Source organism: Triturus cristatus, chromosome 4_2 (assembly GCF_964204655.1).
Source record: "Triturus cristatus chromosome 4_2, aTriCri1.1, whole genome shotgun sequence".
NCBI lineage: Eukaryota > Metazoa > Chordata > Amphibia > Caudata > Salamandridae > Triturus > Triturus cristatus.
The window spans coordinates 638,526,916-638,554,371 of record NC_140586.1 but is presented as its reverse complement, the minus strand read 5'-3'; the positions used below and the strand labels follow the sequence as shown (position 1 = coordinate 638,554,371).

Genomic DNA, 27,456 nt, shown 5'->3' with positions numbered 1-27,456 from the left:
AGGGGCTTGTAATTCTATTTTGGGACAAGAATTACAATATCCGTAGTTCAGAACAGCTTTCTGTAATCTATGGCTCGGTCTGAACTGGTATTGCTACCTCCGAACTATCTGTTTCTGGGTTGCTTGTTTTCCTGTATTCAGCTGTGTTATCAGAAAGCTGACAAGCCTTTGCTTAGTGAGCCTAGGGCTCATTTATCCTGAGGTAAAGCAGCTGCTGCGCCTTTACTTCGTAGCATACCTATTTTGGAATGCTGTAAGGCTGCCACTTGAAAGTCAGTCCATACCTTTGCTAAACACTACTTCCTGGACTCTGATGCCAGGGCAGATGCTCAGGTTGGGCAGGCTTCGCTGCGGATTCTATTTGCACCTTAGTGGGTGTGTTTGTTTCTTCCACCGCTGGGGTTGTTGTTTGGGATGGGCATGCCATTCTATTCACATGATTATGACTATACACAGGAGTAGTTTCTTACCAGTAACTCGAGTTCTGTAGTAGGGGTATCTCTGTGATGGTCATAAGCAACCCGCCCTCCTCCCCAGTGAATGAAACTGTGATATCCTGATGCACCAGACCTTTCTTTATATGCCTTCACAAAGAACTGAAAGTATCTGGCCTTTGGCTGTGCATCATGGGATACTGAGGGTCTCTGGAAGGATCCTTAAAGACACGGTATCCATTTGCAGACATATAATGGCAGCCTATGGGGCTTGTCTGTCCAACCCTTCATCTCTATCATGAAAAAGGGATTTTTGTGAAGGGGAGTTTCTCTGTGTGTGAAACTTAGTGAAATAGTTGAATTTGACTGTTGCCTGGCTATCCTTTTCAATTCAGGATGAAGTAATGGCCAGAGTAGCCTGGTGTTTTTGTTTTCAGGCTGCATTATTGTCTTTTATTATCTCTTGAGTGTCTATGCAGGACTGCAGTGGAAGACACCTTAAGAGACTATATATCTATTGAAGTGCTCCGGGGTCCACGCACATGGGCGGGACTATTCACATAATTATGACTATCACAGAGATACCCCTACTACAGAACTGGAGTTACAGGTAAGAAACTACTCCATCCACCCTAACGCTGGGGCTTTTTGCTATCAAACATACTATATGTCGATGATTTGCTCTTGATGAGCAATACAAGTGTGGGACTCCAGAGACTCCTTGATGCTCTCTACTGTTTTACATTGTGGAATAACCTGGAGATTGAATTGACAAACACTTAGTGAAAATGACAAAAAAAATAAAAAGCCCTGGTGCATGGCAGATCAAAGGATGTTTTCTCGTAACTGAAACACAGTATAAATATCTTGGTATGACAATCAACTCCAGGGGCACCTTCGCACCTCACAATGAGGTTATGGAATCGAAGGCAGCCTCCTTGACCTCAGGGTTTTATACTCTGTTCAGACTTATACGCAGCCCAATACTTGGCCCTCTATTGAAAGTAATGATGGAAAAGCTACTCCCGACCATTACATATGGCTGTGCGATAACTAGAGAAAGATGCATAAACAGCAAAGGCCTACAGAGCAGTATCCAAGTTACCAAACTCCACCTCTCAGGCCCAAATGTGACTCAAGTTTGATTTAAGAAAACAAACCTGGGCCACAAAATGCTGCACTTTTCTGAAGATGTGGAACATCCCTCCCTCCTAAGATCTGGCACTATATTAGCCTGCAATGCACTTTATTAACATCTGAATTGTATCTTATCGAATCCATATGCTTTTTTGAAGGGGTTCATTTTAATGATATAACTGGCATATTCCTGATCTAAGTATTGTAATTGAACAATGTGTAAAACTGAATAATGTTTTTAATATGGACTCTCTAATTCTATTTAGTTTTTTTTGTGCATGTACAGGTTTTATTTAACTTAACACGATTTAAATGAAATACATTTTGATGTTTCTTCTTTGTGAAGTTTGTGAATCAATTCCCAACCACAATACAACTGTGATATTAGACCAGGACTGCTACTAATCCTTTTATGATTTAGAGACACAATTCAGAAGGAATTGTCTCTACTCAACTTACATTTAATCCCTTCTTTGTTTTCCCTTATACAATTAAAACAAAAATGTATAATATCTGTAGGAAGCTGGCTCTGTATATACTATACCAAAATGAGGTATAGTGTGCACAGTCCAGTGGAACCCCAAAGGTTAGAAGAGGTAAAGGTAGATAGCTCCCTGCTCTCTATTTGTGGTAGTGTGGGAGAGCAGTAAGGCTTTATCAGAGGGTAGTGTTAAGCATTTGTTGTACACACTCAGGCAACAAATGATGTCACGCACACTCAAAGACTGAACTGAGACCAATTTGTATCAAAACTATTATTTAGTTATTTTATTTCTGAGAGCCAAGCCTGGTGCAGGTAAGTGAAATAAATGCTTTGCAAAATCTTATGCAGTGATTTACAGTTCATTCTTAAACTATATTCAATCTCATAAAAGCATCAACTCATCAAGTAACTCATAAAACAGTGTTAAGAAGATCTGCATAAAACCACAGTTTAAAACATTTGAAAAATCAATTTAAAAGAAGTGATTTCATAGGTGAACTCTACCAGTGCAAATATTTAAAATCATGTATAGGGCAGCCATACGCAACAAACCATTCCAGTTTCTAGGGCCCCCACCCTTTAAGTGCAAACATAGTTCCAATTTTTCCAGCAATTTAATTGAGAGAGTCCCAGTTCTTCCGCCTTCTCATGCATGCCCAGAAGAAACAGGCTACAAAGGGGTCGTAAAGTGCTTTTAAGAAATACAATGCCACCCTACATTGGGTAAACTTATGGCGCCTTAAAATCAGAAGGATAAAAGTTTTCCTTTCAGTGTAATAAAACTTGCAAAAAAACATTGTGTAGGTCCGACTGGGAAGAGTGGCTGTCACAGGGGCAGAAGGGCAAATCTGACTCCCAATTTCCTTGCAAAGCCCTTGATAGTCTGCAGACTCCTTTCCATAGCAGAGGCTCCTCCCACAACCAGGTTTTTCCAGGAGTGGTTCTTGTCAAATAGGACCCCTAGATATGAGGAGTCTACCCCTTCGAGTTTCTTTGAGGCCAGCTGGAATTGGGGGTGTTTTTCTCCTCTTTTGGCACCTGCTATGACAGTAAATGTTATGCCTCAATTACTCTTAAGATCTATTGAAGCCATAAATGAGGCATATGATGTTGTAAGACTGTTGGGCCACCCTTGTCCTGGCAATCAGGACTGCGTCATCTGCATACGCCAATATTGGTAATGGTTCGTTGTAGGGAAGTCCAGGGGGGCTCGAGTCAGGGTGGCCTCCACCCCGTTAATGTAGGTGGAAAAAAGAAACGTGGCGAGGACACGCACTGCCTTACTCCCCTCTCGATTTTAAATGAGCGGATATATTGCCCATTTGCACCATACCGAGCAGAGGAAGAAGCATTGGCTTATAGCTGGCGTATGAAGCGGATTATCAGTGGGTCGACCCCCATCTCTTCCAACATAAGCCAGCCTGTTTAATTTGGACTGGGATAGTATTGGAGAGAAGGTTACTAGTCCCCCCTTTGCTCTGCCTGATAAAGAGGGCGCTGCAGGAGTATGAAAAGTGTGAAAACCTGGGAAGAATACCGGCTCCTCTGCCCAGGACTCCTGGAAACAAATCTCCATGGAGTGCCACAAATTTAACCACTGTTCACTATTCACTTTAGAGGCAATTCCTGCCACATTCCAAGATGCTAAAGCTATCTTATTACTATTCTTACTACACTGGATGGTGGCTATCAAAGGTATTGCCTGTGTTCCATTTGGTAGACCAACTGCTGTGGCTGGTTCACCAGGGAGCAATGATGGTCAGTCCCAGGATTCTAAGTCGTAAAGAGGAGCAAATCTGTTACATAGCCTTACCCCCTGGGGAACAATGGGGCCATCCACATATCTAATGGGGGGTGGGGAACCTAGGCTTTAACCACTCCTATTCCCTGGTCCTGGATTTAAAACCTTTTTGTCAAAGTGGTGCAGTGGTAAAGGTGTAATATGAGTACTCTCAGACGGAGGCCTGTATAGGTTCGCTCGCACAAGATGTTGAAGCTTGACCACGCAATCCCCCCTCCCCCCCCCCCCCCCCCCCTCCCCCCTCCAATTGTCTTTGGGGCTCAACCCACCCACCCTACTCTCCTGGCCATGATGAGTTTGTTTGCCAGGTAGTGGTTACTCATTTCCGAGTTCCTTAGGTTATACGAAAGCCAATGGAGGCAATAGTCCATCAGTTGTGACGTTGATTCCAGCTGATTTTCCCGGAGAGGTGGAACATTTGCCAGAACCAGTACCAGGTGAGAAGCTTCTGGTGGAAGATGAAGTACTTAAGGGTGTGAGCCTCTATACGGTCTTCATCAAGGGGGGCGCGAGTGCCACTTATACCAAGAGCCTGGTGAGATGTCTTTTAGATCTCCTCTGTTAGGCATATCACCACGTGCCATGGCTTGATGGTTTTGAGCCTCCCTTTGCAGGTTTTCATGGCCGCTTGTTATAGGGGACGGTCTGTTTGCCCGAGTATCCGTAGTATTTATTTATTTATTTTTTGGCATTTGTAGAGCGCGAACGAATACCCGTGGGCGTCTCGGCGCTAGTAAGTATCTTGGGCCGTGGTGGTACAGATGAGATTGATCTAGCCGCACTAGGGAGAGTTGGAGATGCAGCTGCGGGAATGTGACAAAGGTGTGCTCTGGAGGATTCGACCAGAGAATGGATGGATATGTTAGATGTAGTTAGGCTGGCCAGCCGCTGTTCGATCTCTTCTAGCTTGGTTATAATGGAGTCCAAGAGTATCATCATCCTTTTACTTATTTCTACCCATAAATCCTCATTGATTGCATTCAGAGTATTTGGCATTTGAGTAATTTCACGTGTTCCGCAGGTCAATATGGGGACTTTAGGTTGTGTGACCCTTGACTTTGTGACGCAAGTGGGTTTAGTCTGTTTGATGATACTGGCTGCACCTGCCCTATGCCGCTTTGCAGGGGGGTCATTTTGAAGGTCCGTTGGTGTCGTAGAAGTTTGGGGAAAGGACTCTGCATCCTTTTCAGATATAACAAGTGCTGGGCCGGACATGGGGAGCAAGTCCTGTTGCCCAGATGGAAGATCACAGGAATCTATCAAACGGGGAGGACTGACATGTAAGGAGTCTTCCAAAGTTGCCCCCGAAGGTGACCTTGATGGAAAGAGAAGCTGCTCCATTGACAGGCACCTTTGACTTAACTCAATTTCATGGGTGAGAACTCTGGCAGCTCTAGATAAAAATGTATCCAGCGTTGCTACAGAGCCTCCACCCGCCTTCTCCACAGGGCCTTTGCGCTTTCCCAGGTTATAGGAACAAACCGCAAGGAAAAATAGAAAAACCAAACAGTACCTTTTTAGACAATTCAGGTGTTAGAGAGGGGACCCAGCCCAGCCCAGCCCAGCCTCTGACGGGTGTGGACTGGCCTGCCTTTAGGCCCGGGCTTTGGCTGGGCATGTCCTGGGCCGCGTTGGCTATTTTTACGCGCTCCTGCATGAAGAATGTTGGGAGGAGTAGTCCTTGTTGCTGGGTGGCATGGAGCAAAGAGCAGAGACCCAGGTGAGCGCGGCTACCTACAGTTGCATTCAGGTTCAAATGCAGTTGGTTCAATTACAGGTAAGTCAACAGTTCAAAATTACTTTTTTAGTTACTTTACAGATTACTATGTACGTTACTTTTCAGAATACTTTTGCTTATCAGTGTGATGTGCCTAGATATCGCGATGAGACATCTCCTAGACAAAAGGTAAGTAATTCACTTTTAGTACATATGCAGTTTTTCACTTTGAACAATTTTCAAGAAAAGCAGTCAATGCAATCCTATGGCCTGAAAGTGAGTCATCGGTTTACAGATAAGTACTTGTTTGTGGGAGTTGGTATTCTGGGGTTAGAACCAGGGTTCCCCCAAGGTCGAGGAAGCACTCTCAAAACACTCTCAGCGGCGCTAGGGCGACCGGGTTGCAGAGTGCTGAGGCCCAATGTTATCCAATGGGGGATTGGGGCATTGGTTTGTGGCTGCTCACGAGCAGACCACAAGGTTGAGGGAGCAAAGCTCCTGATGTTAGGCTCAGGGCAAAGGGGGATCCAGTTTAGCACACAAGGTGCACCCACAGCGGCACATAGGCTGCAGGGTGCTGTTTTGGCGTTGGGTGCCCTGTTTTCAATGGGGATTGCCAGTTTTAGTTTTTAGCTGCAGGCTCGGTCCAGGAAGTCTTCCAGGAGGAACCAACAGCTGGGCAGGTAAGTTGGAGGGCTCTGGGACATAGGTGCAACTTGGGCTCTCTTCTCAAGGCCGTGGGGCGGCTGAATGCAGGGGTGTCTTTTGAGGTCTTATTTCACCTTACCGGGCCACTTGCGGCTGAGGATCTCTGTGCAGAAGCTGCAAGCAATGTCTTAGAGTCCTGGAGGGGTCCACCCACGGTGGACTTTGGAGCGCTGGGGGACCTCACTGGGACTGGTGAGCCACCCGGAATCAAGCCGTAGACGTCTGGTGCAGTGGTGGTTCCGGGCATCTGGTTTCTTTGTCCTCAGCTGGCTCCGAGTCTGTCTTGGGAATTTCTTTTGAGCCGAGCTGCTGTTCACAGGAGATCCGGTCTTTGTTGAAGGCAGTCAGTCCTCCCAGGGGTTCTGGAGGTCGCTGGCTGCAGGACAAGGCGACTTTATGCGCAGGATTGCTGGATGGTAGGGCTTGGGGCCAGGTCAGTTCTTCTCTGCAGTCTCCTCAGCTGGGCTTCTTCTTTCTTCCTTCCTCATAGGTTGCGGGAACCTGTCTTCTTGGTTCAGGGCTACCCCCTAAATACTGTATTTAGGGGGAGTTATAGGGGTCTCGAGGTCAGTAGCCATTGGGCTACTGACCATAGGGTGACTACATCCTTGGTGTGTTCACCCCTCGTGGGGGAGTGGGCACAAGCCCCAGGCCTGATTGGGCACTGAAGAGTGGGCTTCACCTCGCCTCCCCCACGTGAGGGGTCTGGTTGGCAGAGGGGGGCACACCTTCTGGGCTGTGCTAATTTTTCCCGCTGAAAAGGAGGGTAGACAGGAAGGGGGGCTGCTTCTGAAAGCAGGAGAAGCTGAGGGTCATGTTACAAAGGCAGCAAGGCCTTTGAAGCTCCCCTGCCACAGATGGCTCTTCCTGGCCTGGGGGAGGTGTGGACACCTCAACCCAGGAAAGGCTTTGTTTCTGGGCTCTGGGAGCAAAGGCTCCCACCCCAGGGGTCCAGAAACATGTCTTGTGGTGGCAGGATGGTGTGTACCAGTCAGGGAACCCACCAGAGTCTAGTCATTTTTCAGGATGCCCTCTAAGTGCATTGTATAATAAATCCCACACTGGCATCAGTGCAGGTTTATTATGCTGAGAAGTTTGATACCAAACTTCCCAGAATTCAGTAAAGCCATTATGGTTCTGTAGAATTTGTAATGACAAACTCCCTTTTCCATATACTCTTTATGGCTTTACTGCACTTACAATGTCTAAGAATAGACTTAGACACTGTAGGGGTACAGGGCTCATGCACCTGTACCCTCACCAGTGGCATAGTGCACCCAGCTAGAGGGGTGGCTGACCTATGCCATAGGTAGTGGGTTGTAGGCATGGCACACAGGGATGTGTGCCATGTCGACTCTTCACTTTGTTCTGCACCAAATCACACAGCCTGCAACACGTGTGTGTGTGTTGGGGGGGGGGGGGTGTGTGGGTGTAGGTGTGTGGGTGTAGGTGTGTGGGTGTAGGTGTGAAGGTACAGGACCTCTAAGTGTAGCACAATATGTGCTTCAGCCCTTCAAGGCCTACCCTGGTCACAGTGCCCCTGGTACTAATGGTACCTTTTCCAAGAGACTTGCATATGGCCAGAGAGGTGGTACTAAGGTACAGTTTTGGGAAAGAACACAGGCCCTCGGAACTTGATTGGCAGGGACCCAAGGCACATCAAGCCAAAGTGCAACAGAAACCCAGCTTCCTACAATTTCCCCTTGCTTTTTAGCGACCTCCCACCCCTTTTAATCTTTTCAAGATGGTTTGGCTCCTTATATGAGGCTGAGTGCTCCACTTATTCCAGCTAGGGACATTTTGAAAATTGCTGTTTGTTCCACACTCCCTTTCCTGTTCCGAACTTTCTTGACCCCTTTCTGAATAAGGGTGATTTTTGTGACAAATTGACACCTTCAAATTGTCATTGAACGCACATTTTTATATGATCTATTTTCATGGACCAGCCATTCCGATGGTATCTTTGATACTATGGTTCACTTGCTGGACCCACATGTATGTGAAACCAATACAAGCCTATGCTCTCTAAGAGGGGCAAGCACATATGTTCTTTTTCTGGGTGTCACCACACCTTAATATGTACCTTATCAGGATCTCTTGTTATTTCTGCAGGTTTACTACTTAATCGGGCATATTTATTACTCCATGCTTACGCTCTGCAATACCATTGCGTAGCTTATCTTTTCCTACCAGTACACACCATAATTTCCTAACATTCTAGGTTTTTGACGCAGATATCAGACGGCCTACAATACTATTGCTCTGCACTGGCATTGTGGATCACATTGGACAGTTAAGGTAACAGGTAGGCGACTACAGCCTCTTCGCTACCTTGACAACCTTTTTGTTGTTACTTTTTCAGTTGATTTTGCCAATTGTCTGTTATTTTACCCTCCAGTGGAACCACAATTAGAAGATTTAAGTTCTGTGTACTTTTCCTTTTAACAAACATGTTTATAAATTCAACTGTTGCTTGCGGAACAGGCTTCCTGGTGCTGAAAGTAAGTGGGACAGGAATGAACACATCAGAATTAAGTGAAAGACAGATCTTCAGCGTTTTTAACTACATTGTAGTTTGATGCGTTTTTGACGTTCAGAGGATGGAATTCCAAGATATAGTTTCAAGAGGAGGAAAACTTTTATTGCCAGAGCAGCTTTGAGGGAAACTTGGGACGGCCAGTAGATAGTGTCATAAAGAGGACAACGTTTGAAAGTGCGTGAACTTAACAATGACATAGGACGGTCCAGCATTGTGAAGTGCTCTGTAAATGAAGCATATAGATTTGAGATAGGATGTTTGTCCACAAGTAGCCAATTAATTTCTTAAGATGGGGTAGTCTTAGAACAACATTGGCTGATAAATGGTGAACTTTTTCTAATCGTTGGATGATATCCGTTATGGTAATCCAGTCTAGTGGTGTCTACGACTTGGGTAACTATGGTGCTGGACCTGAAAGCGGCTTGCGTAGCAGAGAAACTTAGAGACATTCTGAATAATTGACAGAAAAAGAAATGTCAAAACCAAAAGACTGAAATAAGGAGGGAAAAAGCAAAATGTGGCTTTTCAGCAAGGTAGGGCTCACTGAAGAGCCCTGAGGCACCAAGGAGATCTGTGAAAAGAACAGAGTGAAATCCAACTGTGATTCATGAAAATACCTAGTTCAAAGAGGGTAGTGATCAGTTTGGTGCAGGACACCAAATCAAAGTCGGAAAGTAGGTCTAAGAGGACCAAGGCTGTGCATTTTCACTTCACTGCTATATCTCAATTATTCATCCCAACCTTCTTGTTGATGGTGTCGGCGTCATGATGAGAAATATCAATAATGTTGCTCAACTCAGGATCCTGATGTGTGACAGTCATGCTTTGATCACATAGTCCATATTGCAGCACCACATTAATACAAGAGTGGATCAACCACATATGTGTGAAAATGTGGGAACCAGGGACCTCTCTCATCTAGGTCTCTACAAGGAAAACGCTACCAGTGGAGCAGATCTGATAGAAAGTTTTTCAGGAGGACTGGTGTGCAGTTCCTTTAGGTCTTTAACTCAGATCCCAGCTCCTCTTTCTAACTGCCTAACATAGCTCTCATTTAGCTGTAGCCTCATCATTTCATGGTAACACCAGACAGTCTGGTGCTTTTGACTGGCCCATAATGCCCCCCAAGTGAAAGCAATCAAAGGATTCACACAATTTTTCTGTCCAATTGTAAATTCCCAATACACAAATCAGGTTACTTGCCTGAATACACTCTTTTAGGTACTTTTCAAAACTGGGAACCGAATCAAATTATCCCTTCAATTTATAATCAACATAGAAATTCCTAAAATACATAATTTTGTCTATCGACCATATATTAAGAGAAAAGGAAATCATTAAAGATGTGTGTAGAAAAATGATAAAAAGCATGTTTGGAAAACACCAATTTTCACCCGAGAGGACTAATTAACAGTATTCTTCATAGCCATATATGTGAACCATAATAATTAACTAAACAAAACGGAATCATGCCAGATTTTCAAGCATGGAGAAGCGGTTTGAAATGTAAAAAAATGAAATCTAGATCGCAATTAAATTTAAAGAGCAGTACAATTGAAGTTAACTTTATTTTTTAGCTTACTGCACAATCTTAGACAGAAAGAGTTTTTGAAAAACATTTAAAGCTTATATATAATGACAAGATTGAAATAAACATTTTCAGAAAATGACATGTGGTCTATTTAAGAGGAAAGAATATTGAAGATCAAATAAATGTACAAAAGAATAAAGAAAAGACAAATCAGCCAATGTTGAAATATGTATTCATAGTAACCTAGCCATTTGTCAACTTTAGTTGTTGTAAAAATATAATTGAAGACGCCAACATGTTAATTCATGGGAAAAGCAATTCTAGTTGGATAATGTTTCACTTGTGACCGCTCTCTCATAGTCTACACTATTTGTTGTCCATGTTGTTTATATTAGGTAGGCCAAACAGCACACAAGTAAAACTATGGTGGTTAGTACATCAGTTGACTATTAGAATTGGTTATAAACAATCTCCTGTGGTGAGCCACGTAATCTATGGAATTTATACATATTTTAACACCGATCCACTTCACAAATTGTGGGTAGTCTTTGTAAGGTCTCAGGGAGTGATTGGAGAATTGCTCTTGAAGCAAAAGTAAACTTTTTTTGAATAATCATTCGGATAGATCACCACTTCATAGATTTGATTTACTTTTTACAAAGAAAATGTATACATGAAATGAAAGGAACTACTGGGTGAGGATGGTTTTGGCTCCAAAAAAGCCCAATCAGATTATCTTCCCTAAACTTCCACAGCACTGCTCTTTGAAATTGAATACTGCTTCAGGTCATAATCTGGTTTTAAAGGACCAATTTCATTTGCTGATGTGTCACTCTTAAACTCATATGTAAATATTAGTATTCACCCTATTTCACAGATGAATTCTAAGTATTAAATTACTGTTATCTCACTATTAGCTATGATGCATGATATTGCCCATCTTTAGCATGATATATTTTTTTATTGTGATGAAAAGGTTCACTTTTCATTAGTTGACAAATAAGGTCTAATGTATTGATCTGAATAGAAAATATGCCTTTGGTTTTCCCGAATTACTTTTGTGTATGTTTTAGAGGTAAATGGGCAGGAATTAAAATAACGAATTTAAATGTGGCTGCGTGCGTATATGGTTACATTACAGGAGGAAAACATAAAAGATTCATCTGGACAAGAGGATGAAGCACAGTCCTCCAATGATGACCACGTCCAACCTGTAGTTACTCGTGATGCACCTCAACTTATCCGACCCCGGCGATGCAAGTATTTTGATCCAAGTATGCAGTGTTTTATGTAAAAACTGTATCTCATATTAATGAGATGTTTCACAACGTGCTGTATTTTCATTTTTCATTCAGCCAAGGTATATTACATGCAAAAGAATTAAAGTGTGCTGAAAGAGCAATAGTGTAAATTAGTTTAGATGCATTAACCTATTGCATCTAGGCTTGTTACCTGCTTGTAATTCCGTTTAAAATGCATTCTGTTAGAAGTTGCAGCCTCTTTCCAGAGATCTAATGTTGCATGACCACATTATATTGGGTTGTGCTGGAAATTTCGTTTTCTTCTTGTTGCCACATCGGATTAAAATTGAAATAGTTGCTTGCCGAGTCCTGTAGCTTTTGTTTTGTCTAATTAGAAAGTTGGTTGAAGTTTTCATTTGTGCCTTCCTTCAAGGATTCTGCTAATTTGTCTGACTTCCAGAGAAGTGAATGCTATTGTGGAGGAGGCATATGAGTATAAAAATAGTTATGGTGCATTTGACAAATATTTTAGTGTTTGTTGAATTTGAGACATAACAATTATAACTTGAAATTAAATTGTACATATTTCACAGGTGTAGTAGCCCAGGAAAGTTTCTTAGTGGATATACATACTGCTGTAGGAATCTTGGCATTTTTCATATGTCCTTAATACTTTGCTTCATTTACAGATGGTTAGTGGTGCATGTTATATCCATTATACAGGAACTTAAGATTTCTTGGTGGCAAGATGGAGTGGACGTGGTCCAGATCATTTCACCGACATTGAGTGCAATACATTTTGAGCAATGTAATTTTAAAGCATCTTCATTTCATAATACCTTTACCCACATAAGGCTTGGCCCCGGCTCAACTTGAATTAATTAAAAAAAATAAAGGAAGCTCTGAACCCCCCCCCCCCCCCCCCCATCCCCCCAGCCTGTTGCTTTTACTTGTATTGTAACTCCTGTTAAGGATATGGTTCTTTTGTTTGCCTAATAGATTTAATGGAGAGCGGGTCCATGCTCGCCCTATTTTTTCATGATATGATGCAAGAAGCGCACAGTGTTGCATGATGCCTTGCATCCACTACTAATAGGAGTTTGAAGAAAACAAATGTTACATTTCTCCCCCAGATGGTGTTGAGATGTATGAAAAGGCTTCTTTTTGTTTGTCTCCAAATTCAAGTTGACAGAAATGGAGCGGAAAAGCTTATAGCATGTAAGGTGTTGTAACGTAGATCTGTTATTCCCTCAAATGTTAATAGAAACATATCTGATCTGTGGTTTCATAAAAGCCTTTCTGCTTTGTCTGTGAAACTCCTAGTTTTGTACAATGCTTGACAAATGTCCTTTTGATAAGAACAGTAATTACAGCCATATGCCCCCCCTTTCATTTATGTGACTTTCCTGTCATCGTAGTAGTACATTCTAGTCAAGGATTAGGCAGAGCAAGTGTGCTTCAAATGGGGTTTCAGAAGGCCACGACAATACTCAGTAGCTCCTGATTTTCCCTCTGTATGTGTTCTTGCCACAATGACCTGCTTATGTTTTGCAAATGTTTTTTTAGCTGAACTTTCCTCTGTGTAGTGGGTTAGTGCTTTGTATGTTCCTCTGGTTCTTTTCTTGTATGAAATAACATAGCAAAGATTCAATAGCCGATTTAGACTGGATGTTAAAAGATGTAACAGCAGAAGACTCAATTAAAATAAAAAGCATATTTTTATTAGCTGTAATCCAAGCAGTTCTGGAAATTGCAAGTAAGAACATGATCACTTTATTGCGGAATCAAAGATCTGTTTCTGCTTAATTTGATGATAAACCTGTTTTCTAGATCATGAAATGGATGATGAATCTGATGATGATGATGAATATATTCCTTCTGAAGACTGGAAAAAGGTAATTTAACGTCGTTTCACCTTTTAAACAGGCCACAACTTTGTAAATTCACTTTTCGCAAAATAGTTTAAATTGCAGTTGTTGCAAAGTGACCCCTTTTTGGGTGGCCATTCCCAGTTTTCACTTTTTTTAGTACTCGTTTGCTGGTTATCTTGAACTTCTAACACTGCTGTCTAGTGTCCAATGTATGTGCTCTGGCCCCTAAAGCATTTTGAAATTGGCTTAAAAATATGATTGGCACATTTAACTTTCCTATTAGGCCGTGGCATTTAGTGCAGAAATACACCCATGGCTTAGAAAGTAAAATGCCACATGTGAACTGCAGCACCTATTATGCCATCCACTACTGTGGCACTGAAAACTTGACTCCTATATAGGCCTGTAGCCCGCAAGGCAGGGTGCTTGGCGACGCTATTCGTCTCCAGTGTGCTTAGGCCTCCTGTACGACTCTTGTCCTGAGTGCTCAAGAAGATCAGGAGCTAGCAAACAAATTGACACTATACCTCTTCAAACTCGTACACCCAGACCAATCCGGCTACATGCCGGGCACGAACACAGCCCTTAACTTATGTCGTCTCCATGGGGTACTGGCAAGAAGAAACACCATCCAGGAGGAGGCTGTCATCGTCTCCTTGGACGCCCCCATGGCCTTAAACACCATTGAATGGACCTTTATTTTGGTGTCCTGGAGTGTTTGGGCTCAGCCCCAAATTCAGGTCCTGGGTCCGTCTCCTGTACACCAAACTACTGGCACAGGTAGTGGTCAACGCCAGACTATCAGCGACCTTTGCCCTCGGGCGAGGTACACGACAGGGATGCCCCCGCCACCAATCCTCTTGTTGTACTAGAACCTCTCGCGACGTGGGTAAGAGGGGACCCCCTGATACGGGGACTGCGTTGGACAGCAGACTGGAAGGACCGTATATCATTATATGCAGACAATATTCTGTTGTACATTGCATCACCAACACGCTCCTTAGCCAGAATAATGAACGTTTTCAGAAACTTCTGGAAATAGTCTGGGTGCACAATAAATTGGAACAAATCAATTTTATATTTCCTCATTTGTCCGCCCCAAGGATACCCAAGGGGTGTGAGGTGACGGTGGTGGCAGACGGCTTTCTCTATTTGGATCTCTTCATCACCGAACCCGGAGGAATTCATGAATAAGAACCTCCAGGAACCCTTGAGACGCTTACGAAGTGACGTCAAACATTGGTGATCTGTGAGAAAGTGCCATCATTCTTGCATGGTATGCCCCCAATTTTTGCTGAATTGCTGAATGTACTTTGACTGAGTGTGCCCTGGACTCCTGCCAATCAGGTGCCCAGGGCCTATGTTCCTTCCCTAAAAAGGACAGGGGATGTGCCAGCCTGCCAACCCTACCCCTCAGGTGTGGGAGGCGAGGTGAAGCACATCTCCGGGCGCTCGCCATCTTGAAGATGGGAGGCCCTACCCAATCGGGACTAGGCTACTGCCCCCTTCCCACAGGAGAGTGGAAGAATAGGGGGTGTACCCACCCCAGGACAGGGACCCATTGGTCCCTGCCCTTTACCTACTTGTAACGCCCCTAAATCTAGTATTTAGGGGCACCCTGAACCTTCCTTCCCCAGATTCCAGATTCTGAAATACAAAGAAGAGCAAGAAGAAAGAAGACCTGCCCTGCAGCTGCTAAGAAGAGGAAGACACCAACTGCTTTGGCCCCAGCCCTACCGGCCTGTTGACCCTCGAACCTGCTCCTGCTCCAACCGGGCATCTCTTGTGGCCAGCAACCTCACAAACCCCGGAGGACCTGGCTACCTTTTGGCTCTAAGCACCTGGGACTCCCATGAGTAGAGGCTCTACTCAAAATCTGCTTCTAATCCCTGGCATCAGCCCGGAACCGCGAACCCTTCACACTCTGCACCCGCCAAGCCTGGCCTGTGCCGGAGTGAACAAAGACCACGAGGACGGCGACTGTGACCCGAGTCCGGCACCCAAGGACTTCCCGCGATGCTCCTGAAGACGCCTCTAGCCTCAGAACCAGGTGCCCCCCCCCAACCACGATCAACAGAGGGTAAGATTTCCCGACACCAAAAGGCGCCCCGCGGCCCCCTGTGCCCAACTCCGGGGTACCTACCCATCCTCCAACTACCCAACTTACCTCTCGAAGTGGTGGTGGCACCTGAAGAATCTTCGTCCCCGAGCTTGCAGTCTTTTTCTAAACCGGAGCTTTTCCATTGAAATCAATTGAGCGCCCGAAGGCTCAAAAGCACCCTGCACCCAGCCGCCCGAGTGGCCCTGGCAGTGTAACCTCTACACTTATCTACTTCCCCATTTGCCCTGAGCAAGTGACCAGGAGCCCAGCTCCCACAGCCGCGTGGCCTGCTAGTCAGCAGCCACTAACCAAGGCCCCCCTGCCTCCCATAGGATAACATTGGGCACCCGGCTGCCCCTGTGCCGCTGAGGGTGTAACAACTGTACCTACCTGACCCTGGGAGACCCATGAGTCTATGCCCAGAACCTTAACTCTGCCAGTCGAATACTTACCTTAAAGCCGATAACTCAATTTACTCCATAGGGTAACATTGACTGTTTTTTCCTGAAATTTCTTCTAAGTGTGGACTTTTCAAAACCTAAAATATTCACCAAAACTCATCCGAGTAACGAAAATACTCACCTGCTATTAGGTGAGCTCACAGTGCTGGATCTTGGTGCCCAGAACTGACTCTGAAAAATACTTACAACTGTACTTACCAGTAACCCAATTTTCTCCCATAGGAAACCATTGACTGTTTTTCTATGAAATTTCTTCTATGTGTCAATTTCTGCAAATGTTAAATATTCTTTAAAAATCGTATAATATCTGAAAACGTAATTACTTACATGTTTTGGATAAAGGTCCCAGTACTGAGTCTAGGCACCCAGTACTGGATCACAAAAGTAACGAGAACATACTATACCTGCAACTTGAATTTTTTCTTCCAAGTGTCGATTTCTGCAAACTTGAAATATTCTTTAAAAATCGTATAAATTGTGAAAACGAGAACATACTATACCTGCAACTTGAATTGTCTTCCATAGGGAATCATTGACTGATTTCTGTGAAATATTTTCTAAGTGTCAACTTTTAAAATAGCAAAATATTGTCTAAAAATCATAACAATAACTAAGTCGACTTTTATCATTTGATTCTAAGTACTGACCCAGGACTGAATCTAGGATCCAGTCCTGGAATCCCAAAAGTAATCCGTTGCAAATAACTTGAAACTTCCATTGAACTCAATGCATGATTGTGTTTAAAATTGTGTTGCCTATTGCAACCACTTGTGACTTTCTACAATAGTCAATTGCATATTGCAAAAGTATTTATATAAAGCATCTCATTCTGAGAAAGTATATTTTAATACCTATTGTTGGTTCTAAAATAAAACAAGCATATATTTTTTATATATAAACCATTGGCCTAGAGTTCAGTTATTGAGTGTGTGAGACCATTTGCTGGCTGAGTGTGTCAAACAAATGCTTTACACTGTCCTCTGATACTGCCTTACTGCTCGACCAAGCTACCACTTTAGAGAGTAAGGTTATATCTAACTTTAGCCTCTGCCAAACCTCTGGGGACTGTGGACTCTGTACACCCTGTACCTATTTGGGAACAGTATATACAGAGCCACTTTCTCACATGATCCCTTCCATTAATGTTACTGGGGCAACCCACACTCTTTAAGGTGATGGCATTACCCAGATTTCTATATGCCCTCCAGAACACGCCATTCCGTATACCACAGATGTACTTTAAGGCAATAGATGCTGAAGTACGTAACCTGCTGTGAAATGGGGAAACTACCCCGCATAGCCACCAATAAATTAGTTAAGGGATGGTACGATGGCGGCATAGCACTCCCACACATTCAAGTGTATTACTGGGCTTCACAGCTCATAATTCTCAACCACTGGACACATTGCCCTCAAACTGACCCTGCATTTCGAATGGATAGTTACATCCTGGGTGAAGGGGGTGCCTTGTGAGCATTATACGCCAGCGCGGGGCCCTCAGCACAAATGGTTCACCCATGGCACACGGTACACAAGAAACTGGGTTGGCATAACAAACTGATATAATTTACCCCACTTTGGGAAACAGGGCAGATTGATTAGCTGTAAAGAATTCCAAAAATGGGATCTTATAGGAATCTCAAGCGTTGGAGATTTCTGGGATAAGAGGAAAGTGATCTCATTCGCAAAGCTGCAACAACACTATATGGCAAAACGGAAACATTCCGCTATTTACAGATCAGGCATGTATTTATGGTAGTGATCCCTGCGGCTATGATCCTCCCAGAAGCATCACCATTAGATGACGGGTTGCTCACAGAAAGGATGCACCGTAAAGCAATCTCCCTAACTTACCAAAAATGTATTGATAATTTGCCAGATCCAATGCAAGGCCCCCGTGAGAGATGGCAAAAAGACATGGGGGTGCTAAATGTCACTGACTGGCAGGAAGCGTTGGAATCCCCACGGGAGGTGGCAATGCCATCTACATTGCAATTAGTACAACTCAAGGTGATCCACAGAACCTACCTCTCCAGGGATAAGTTGATTCCCCTCTGTTTGCGTCAGTGTGGCAAAACAGGCACATTCTACCATATCTTGGGGGACTGCCCCGAGATCAGGAACTACTGGAAGATAGTCATGCACACAATCACACAGGTATGCGGGACCCCTGTACCACCGGAACCCAAAAGATGCCTTCTCAATATGTAGGAGACCACAGACCTTCATCGTACAAACCAAGACTGGGCGACACTAGGCATGATGATGGCAAAGCGCAATATAGCTAAACACTGGGGAGCGTAGCCTGCACCAACACATGCCGAATGGTGCAACAATATGGATTGGGCCATGGTAGCCGAGAAGGCAGTCTGTGAATTGGAGATGCCTCAAGAAGTGGGAACAGGTATCGGGAGGATGGAATGCATACAGGGGAGGCATATGCACCCCGCCATCCCTGGGCTTGTCGCAGGAGGAGATCTGAAGAATATACTAGGACAATTTTGCAATTCAGCCTCAAAAAACGATGGACATAATTTTTTTTTAAAGACATTTTTCCAAAAAATGTCCAATATTGTTTGGACTGTATTAATACTTGTGCTGCTATCAATAAAAAGCACAAAAAAAAAAAAGATCAAGAGCTACTTGGCCATAGTCATTCTAGTGGCTCCGGACTGGGCACAGAGAGTCTAGTTTCCTGAGCTACTCCAATTGAGCATCAATCCTCCGATCAGGCTGCCCCTTCGTAAGGATCTTCTGTTGCAGCAGCAGGAGAGGGTCCTCCATCCGAACCTGTCAACTCTGCGCCATCTTGAGTGGAGATTGAGCAGCGGCAGTTGACAGCATTCGACCTTCCTCCTGATGCCTGTGATGTGATTTTGGCAGCCTGACATCCCTCTACCAAGAACGTGTACGCACTCTGGTGCCAGAAATGTGTTAAATATTGTACAGAAAGGTCAATTGACTTTCTTTCTGCTTCCCTCTCTCAAGTTATTCTCTTTATTTTGACCCTTGTCCAGCAAGGTTCTGAGTGACATTGCCCACTTTATATTTTGCTCCACTTCCCTCTAAATAGGAGGAGCGGCTCCACTGTCTGGACCCAAAAAAGAGTATTGTCGTTCCACCTTTACTGCACTAAAAAGTACCGAATGGACGACCAACTCTACATAGGGTGCATTGGATCAATGAAAGGTTGTGTGGTGCAGAAGAGGATTATCTCGTGAGGAGTCATCCTCTGTATCAAAATGTGCTACCCTCTGGCCAAGAAATAGCCTCCTGAAGGATTAGGAGCTCATTCTACAAGAGCTAAGGCTGCGACTACAGCATTGCAACGTGATGTTCCAGTCCTTGTTAGGCAGCAATGTGGGCGTCCCTGCGCACGTTCACGAAGCACTACTGCCTGGAAAGTCAAGTCCACAGGGCTGGGCTTTTTGGCCACTCTGTCCTGCAGGACTTCCTGGTGTAAACTTGTCTGCAGTCCCTCCTCTGTGGATGGTATTGCTTGGGTATCTATTCTAAGGTAAGGAATCTGCAGCTAGATGTCTATCAGAGGGCCAGTTACTTACCTTCGGTATGTGGCTCCAGGGACCCAAGAAGCTGCCAAAGGCATCTTGACCTGAACCGGACTTTGTTGTTGGCCTGTGCCTGATATTGACCTATTCTGGACTTCGCTGTTGGCCTGTGCCTGATACCCTGGGAGTTTCTAAGCACCCTTCGCGGAAGCCCTGGTGGAGTCTTGTAAGAGTAGGTTTGTGATTGTTTTTGGCACCAGAAAAAACTTTGAAAAAGGTTTTCCTCCAGAGCTCCTGCGGGAAAAAGTATCTGGCCCGCAGTTCCATAGTGTCAGTTTGAATTTTGATTTTATCCCTCTCAAGGCTCTCAGCACCTGTAGAATGAACAGCTAAGTCCCATTCTGCATTGGGACAGCGAAAAACTTCAGCAAGAAATCTCCACAGCCCCAGCTACACCAACCTGCTTCAAGTATCCGACCTTTGGTTCTGTAGGAAAGAGCTCCTTTTTGACATGGTCACTCCCACTTTTTGACTGGTAAGTGATGTGATTTCGGCTGAAAATTCACTGGGTTTCCTGCTACTCCGGTCCCCAGTGTTGAATCTTTCCTAAAACTGTACATTTGTCCCCCCCACCAATTGGCAGTGCCTTTAGTACCCTCTAAGTCTCTAGTAAATGGTACCCCTGGTACCAAGGGCCTGAGGTACTAAAGAGGGTCCCCCAAGGGCTGCAGCACGAATTGTGCCACCCTTAGGGGCCCCCCACCAGATTTCATGCAGGGCGGCTATCGCAGGCTGCATGTCTTGGTGCAGGTAATATTGAAAACATGACCTGACCTCACCCCGACAGCAGGCCTTACCGCCCTAAGGCAAGGGTCTTGGTATTACATGTGAGGGCATACCTGCACACGCAGATACGCCCCTATGCTGGGCAGTTTGATTACTGCCAGTGCAAGTGGAAAGGGAGCCATTTTAGAACATGTGCTGGTCACTGGTGAAAAAGAGATCCTTAGCTACATGAAAGCTTCACTGAAAAAAGGGGTGTCTGGCATCCAACATCTCGTATAGATCAACCCAGACTGATTCCAGTGTTGGATTTACCAATACATGCACACACAGGAAACCTTAGAGGTGCACCCTGAAAACCTGCCAGCCTATGGTATGCTCGCTGACTTGTTTCTGCCAGCCTGCCACCTGGAACACTATTCTGACCTCCCAGGGTGAAAGCCTTTTGCTCTCAGGAGACCCAGATCAAAAGCCTGTCTGGTAAGAGGGTGTCACACCCCCTCCCACAGGATGACCTGCTGATTAGCCTTCCTAGGCTGGCACGCTTCAAAAAGCTTCTGCCATTGAAATGCGAATCTGGCTCCCCTTACAGGAGAGGAAGCCAACCTCTTTTGTCTAGAGTCCCTTTGGCACCTGGACAGGCGGGAAAATTAGCTAGTCAGGTAGGCGTGCCGCCCCCAGTTTAGTACTACCCCTAAGGTGGACTAAACTGAGGTGGACACAACTTATGAGAACTAGCCATCTTTGTAGAATTCTGGGACAGGGTTATGCCCAATTCCCACAGGAAGTCATCATATAGGGGGCATAGTGACCCGAAGAGTCAGTAGCCCATTGGCTACTACACTCCCCTAAGGCCCCTAAATTCAGTATTTAGGGGAGCCCCTAGCACCAGAAGAACAGGTCCCGATGACCTGAAGAAAGAAGACGGACAAGAAGAATAGCACAGTAAGAACAGAAGACCCAGCAACTGACTTGGCACTTACCCTGGTGGCCTGCCTGCTGGCTTCGCCCATTGCACCTAAAGTGAACTTGTCCTGCAGGTGCTAAGTCCCCAAAACCCGGGAGACCTGCCTGCCTCTGCCTTGGATCCAAGACCGCCCGAGGGATGGTGGAACCGTCCAATGCAGACCGCAAAATAAGAACCAAGATGACTCTGGCCCCGCTAAAACCTGCCACTGCCAAACACCTCTGCACACGAGCCCCCAATTGCGTCAAAGTAGGCCCAAGTTGTCAGCGTGGCCCCTAAACCCTCAAGTTACCAAGTACACTGTGGAGTCGACGTGAATCCCTAGACGTTGCCTACAACCTCTGTTGGCTGGCCCTCTCAACCGTGAGTGTTGCCGCACGGAAAAAAAACACCCCAAAGACCCTCTGCACTTAAATGCTCCGTCCCCAGGAGAAGAGGACCAAAGGTGTCCCCCCAACATCGCAAGAACCAAAGCCTCTCAGTCCCCTCCTGCAGCTTCTTTGTGACCGGGCCGATTCCTGTTGGTTTGCATTGGACACCGACGCTGTTAGCACCACTGCACCTGGCCGCCCTAGTGCCCCTGGAGGTGACCTCTTGGTGCTGCCTTGTACCTTGCCATTTACTCACCTTTGACCCAAGACACTGGTCTCCTAAGCCACTGACAAGAACTGGTAAAATCCATATTTATTTCCTTCTGTAGGTTAACATTGCAGAACTCCGATATTGCACTAAGTGTCGCCTTTTTGAAGTATTTCTCTTTTAAAAGGTACTTAGCTGAATGATTTTCTTCCAATGCCTAAACATATATAAAGATATTTGCTATTTTTATAAATTGGTGTGGATTTCCTTCTTTTGTCACATTTTCAGATGTCTTGCACTCCTCTGTGATACGCCTAAGGCTGCTCGACCACACTACCCCCTAGCGGAGCACCTTGGGATAGCAAGGTCCCTGCCCACTCGTAAGGGAACCCCTGGACTATTTACATTATATATATATATCTCATTATATATATATATCATTTTGATATATAAACACCCAGCTTCCTACAGGTTCCATGGCGGTGGCTACAATTTCAGTTGCAGTCTACTCAAGGAGGCTTTTTACTCTCAAAAAGAGTGCTGGGACTTAGAAACATTTACAACTTTTTGACTTCAAGACTTTGGTTGGAACCAATCCACTTGGTGTATCTGACCCAGTTTCCATCACAATCGGCCTAAAATTGCACTTTTGTGCTGGTCTACTGTGCCCTTTGACCTACATTGGATGCTCTATTCTTCTTTGAGCTATTTTCACGTATAGCTTTAAAAATTCATGTGTCCGGTTTCACTTACTCGATTTGTGTTATTTTTGTTGTGTTTTACTCAGGATTTGTCTCAATATTTTAAAATCAGATGTGGAGCTTTATAATGTTTGTCTGACTTTTTCTATTGTATATGCACTGCTTAACTACTTTACACATTTCTTTTGGTTTAAGCCTGACCAGTTTTTGTCACATTATCAGGGATTGAGCATAGGTTAATTTTATTTAATTTGTGTGACAACTCGCTGGTGTTGGCCTTATCCTATGGGGAGGATACTTCTTCATCCCAAATAATCCACTTTCCTACAGCAGTGTAATGATTTAGGAAACATGTCTAATTAATGGCTAGGAAAATTAAAATTTGTTTCCGTCTAGACAATGCATAAAACAAGAACTCCTGTGCTGCTTCTTTGTGGTCTCTGTGGCCTCGTATTGTTACATGTACAATGGAGATCCTCTTTCTACAGAAAGTAAGCGGCATTGCCAAGCACCATCAATATGGACCCTATCTTTTGGGTTTTCTGTCCTGACCTTGACATTGTTTAGAAAATATGAGGACCCCAGAGATGTTAAAATGTTTTCACTGTTTCGTATTGCTGTTTAATACAAACATTAAGAAAATTCAAAACTTATAAAACTATTCAAAAGTAACCACTTCTTTCTAAAATGCTGGCTCTTTTTGTCTGTCGAAACTAGGAAATCATGGTGGGCTCTATGTTTCAAGCAGAAATCCCAGTTGGAATGTGCAAATACAGAGAGACAGAAAAAGGTGAGTTTTTATTTGGAGCATTCAGTAGTCTGTGAATTGATGTATACATTTCTTATGTTTACACTGTGCTTACATATATAACCTAATTCTGTTGTTTCCTTCTAATCAGGGTAGTCTCTTACTCTTGTCTTATTATAGATGTGTAACCGAAGCACAACAACTACTATCCCATTTTTTTTTTATGGACTCAAAACAAGTTTGTAATATTTATGCTTGTACAGCTATTCAAATGATAGCAGCTTTAAACTTACAATCTAAGGGGGGGGGAGTGTTCTAAGGGGGGGGGGGGGAGTGGTGGATTGCAGCACAAGATGGTGGGCACCATTCTTCAGCGCTCTCACTCCCACTATCCTAAAACATCCTGGCATGGACCGCACCCTACGAGAGGACTATGGGTTGCTGCTGGGGAGGTGATTGAATGGAGGGCATAAGAGGACTGCCACAGGTTGACATTCCTGCCCCCTGATTTTTGGCCTGCAGAATACTGGCGTGGCACACACCCAATATGGTGGCTGATTAACACTGGTCGCCTGGACGGTGTCCAAATTCCTGCACCCGTACCACTCTGAGCCAGATGAGAAGAGGTTGGTAGTGTGCAGGTGCCGTGTGGAGCAGCTGGAGGGCCTACATGGGGGCATGCTGGTGTTGTGGCGGTGTGAGAGGAGCCCCTGTCCTCGTTCAAGATGGGGGCTCTGAGTTTGGGTAGCCAGAAGAGGCTGTAGGGCGAGCCCGGGCCCTAGCGATTGGAGAACGCTGGCTCCGTGTATGGTATGCCCACTAGGTGGGTATACCATGCACAGATTCCAGGGGTTCCCCCAAAAGTGTACAGGGCTCAATGTAAAACCCAAAGTGCTCTATTAGTGGTAGTGTGGGCGACAAGCCTTAGGCGTAACAGAGGAGTGTAAGACCTATATTGCACAACATTGACCGATTTTGGACACGACTCAAAAAAGAGATCCACCCCAATTTTAGAAAAATATACATTGTATTTTAATACCAAGATCTTCACAATAAGGTAAGTATGTTTTTAAATACAAATACTTTTTACTTTCAAAAGTCAACGCTTTGAAATATTTTTGAAGCAGTTAATTGTTATCCTATGGGCAAAACAGTAATGCCCTTTAACAGGTAAGTACCAGTACCACACTTACAAATCCAGTCGTCGGGCCCAAAGGTCAGCATGGGTCAGGTGAGTACCAAAACGGCACCACCAGCGGCACAAGAGCAGCAGGTTGGCGATTTCAAAGTCAAGAGTTCGGCCCAATGCTTGTCATTGGAGACTGGGGGTGCCTGGAGCCACAAATCTTGCGGGTAAGTGGGTTGGTTGCAGGGGCCAAGCTTTAGAGGTTAGCACAAGCACAGGGGGGGGTGGGGGCACAAAGCACCACCAACCATACACCACCAGCGGCATAGGGACGTCTGGGTGCAAGGTGCAAAATCTGCGTTGGGCGCCCAATGCTTTTTAACCCCTTGTGTGCCCTTGACGGAACCACGCCGTCATGAGCCACGGGCACCGTGTGCTCATGACGGCGTAGTTCCGTCATGGAGCGGCCGCTCCTCCCACGCGGCTCGAATTCCCCGCCTGTGCGGGCGAATTAGAGAGTGGGCGGAGTCGTGACGGAACCACGCCGTCATGAGCACAGCTCGCCCGTGACTCATGACGGCGCGGTTCCGTCATGAGCACCGCGCCACCGTGCTGCCCCCAAACCCCCCCAGCGCTGCGGCGGAATTCGCGCCGCAGCGAAGGGGTTAATGAAGTTTCTGCTTAGGCATTGCACCGGAGGTTGCTAGAGAGACCAATGACAGCAGAGGTAAGTAGAGATGTAGGGGGTTGTAGGGGCACTGTCTGTTCAGCTCACCAAGCCCCAAGGGCTTTGGGTGCAGGGGTGCCTTTCGACGTCAGTCTTCTTACCGGAGCCGTTAGCTGTCAGAGGGAGCCTCTGGATTCAGTCTGCAGGCGTCATTGTGGAGGTCAGGAGCGGTCAGCCAACACTGGACTTGGGGTCAGGATCGCTGGGGAGACTTCACTGGCCAGGTGAGCCATTCAGACTCGATCCGTGGGCCTCAGATGCAGAGTGGGCAGGGTTCGCTGTTCCAGCGGGATCGGGAGCCCTTGGAGTTGTTTTCTTCTGGACAGGTCCGCTGTCCGCCGGAGATTGGAGTCTCTTTCGAAGGCAGCAGTCCTCCCAGGGTTTTCAGAGGTCGCTGGCTGCAAGGCAGGTCGCAGGTTCGCAGAAGCTGGAGACAGACCGGTAGGGCTGGGGCCATGGCAGTTCTTTTCTTGAGCCTTCTCTGCGGGATGTCTTCTTTCTGCTTAGGTGATTGCAGATCTAGTTTCTAGGTCTGGGGGTGCCACCTAATTAATAAATGTTATGGTGTTTTAGGGGAGTAGCAGGTGGGGCAAATGGGCACCTTACCCGGGGTGACTACACCCCCTATTATGCCACCCTCGTCTGGGAAAGGGCATAGACCTAGCCCTGATCAGAGGGGTCCTCCAACATCAAGATGACGGGGACTAAAAGATGTGCTTCATCTCGCCTCACCCCACCTTAGGGGTGGGGTTGGTAGAAGTGGGCAAACCTCCTATTCTCCTAAGTTTTCCCACTGGTTGCCCCTCCCAAAGTGGGGGTGTAAACCGGGGCTGCCATCTGCTGCTAGCAGCAGAGGGTGGGAGTCATATTACAAAGGTGGCAGGCCCGTCGAGCACTGTCCTGTCCTGCGGGAGATCTGACACCTCTGCCCAGGATGCGCATTGTTTCTGATCCCAGAGATCAGAGGTCCAGAAACATGTCTGGTGGTGGCTGGCTGTCTACAGCTGGTCAGAGACCACACCAGGGTTGGTAGGTTTTCAGGAGCATCTATGATGTGCCCTCTGAGTACATGGTACAATAAATCTCACACTGGTCTCAATGTGGATTTATTGTGAGGAGTATTTTAGTACCAAACACTCCTTTGTTCAGTGAAGCCATCATGGTGCTGTGGAACCCGAGTTGTCCAGCCCATGTAGTCTCCATGGCTTCACTGGCACTTACAATATTAAGGAATGTACCCTAATATTGTAGGGGCATATGTGTTCATGCAGATCTGCCCTCACCTGTGGTATAGTGCACCCTGCCTTAGAACTGTGAGGCCTTCTAGAGGGGTGACTTACCTATAACTTCAGGCAGTACTGGCTGGCATGGCACCGATGCAGGGGGCCATGTCGACTTTGTCATTTTCTATCTCACAGGGGCATGCTAGCTGTAAGGACAGTGACATGTCCCAGTTAGGGGACTCCCAGGGGGCCTTTTTCAGCTCCCATGCCTTAGCTACCCAGGGTACCATTTACTAGGGACTTGGAGGGGGCAGAAGTACCAATTATGGATACGTTTTGGGGAAGAAGCAATGGCACAGGGAACCTGGTTGGCAGGGAGCCTCTGCACTACGGTTGACACCTCATCAAAACCAGGCAAGAAGTGGGGGCTAACCATGCAAAAAGATGCACTTTTTCACACTTACTTCAACTCCATTTTCATCCACCTTCGGCAAAACAATCTAAAGATGGAGTCGATGACCATGCGCACTATCGCCAAAGGGCGGAGTCACACAATCTCGTGACTCCAACACCTTTTTCGAACAAAACCGACTTGTAATCATCCAGGCCCAACACTAGATGGAAGACTTTTATGTACAGTATGTGAAGCTACAGCACTACATGCCAAGAACAGATACTTGCAGGGTAATTAACATAATCCTTCTGGGCCAACTGTAATAATTCCAAAACAGAACCAAGTGCCAGATGTCCTGCAGAGACCTATTGTCACAGCTGCAGGGTAACCTGTCACCAGAGTGCACCCAGCCCACAGTAGAGGCCAGTAAATGGTGAATTTGATTGAAACGGAACCTGGCCAAAAGAAATCGGACATTCCTGCTGGCAAACTGATTCAGTATGCTGTTTTGTAAAGTTGTACCTTTTGAAGAGACTTTTTCTGGTCCTTGCTTGAGTGTAGTCAATCCAAACAGTTGTGGATTCAGAACCAAGTGTACGGGAAACACCATGATTTGTCATTTTTCAACTAGGCTGTTGTTTGGCTGCAATAACTGTTCAGGCCTTCCAACCTGT

General features: G+C 45.5%; 1 protein-coding gene across 12 annotated transcripts in view; it reads left to right on the top strand.

Annotated features, from left to right (window-relative positions):
* The window catches only part of MIER1 (MIER1 transcriptional regulator), a 472,995-nt gene that overhangs the window by 247,961 nt on the left and 197,578 nt on the right, over positions 1-27,456 (top strand). For 9 of the 12 annotated variants that reach the window (XM_085602330.1, XM_085602334.1, XM_085602335.1 and 6 more), the window contains 3 exons: positions 11,493-11,625; positions 13,423-13,487; positions 23,282-23,354. In XM_085602330.1, coding sequence (XP_085458456.1) covers positions 11,493-11,625; positions 13,423-13,487; positions 23,282-23,354 — 271 coding nt within the window. The remainder of the gene's footprint in view (positions 1-11,492; positions 11,626-13,422; positions 13,488-23,281; positions 23,355-27,456) is intronic. The other 3 variants (XM_085602332.1, XM_085602336.1, XM_085602340.1) reach the window with 1 other exon arrangement.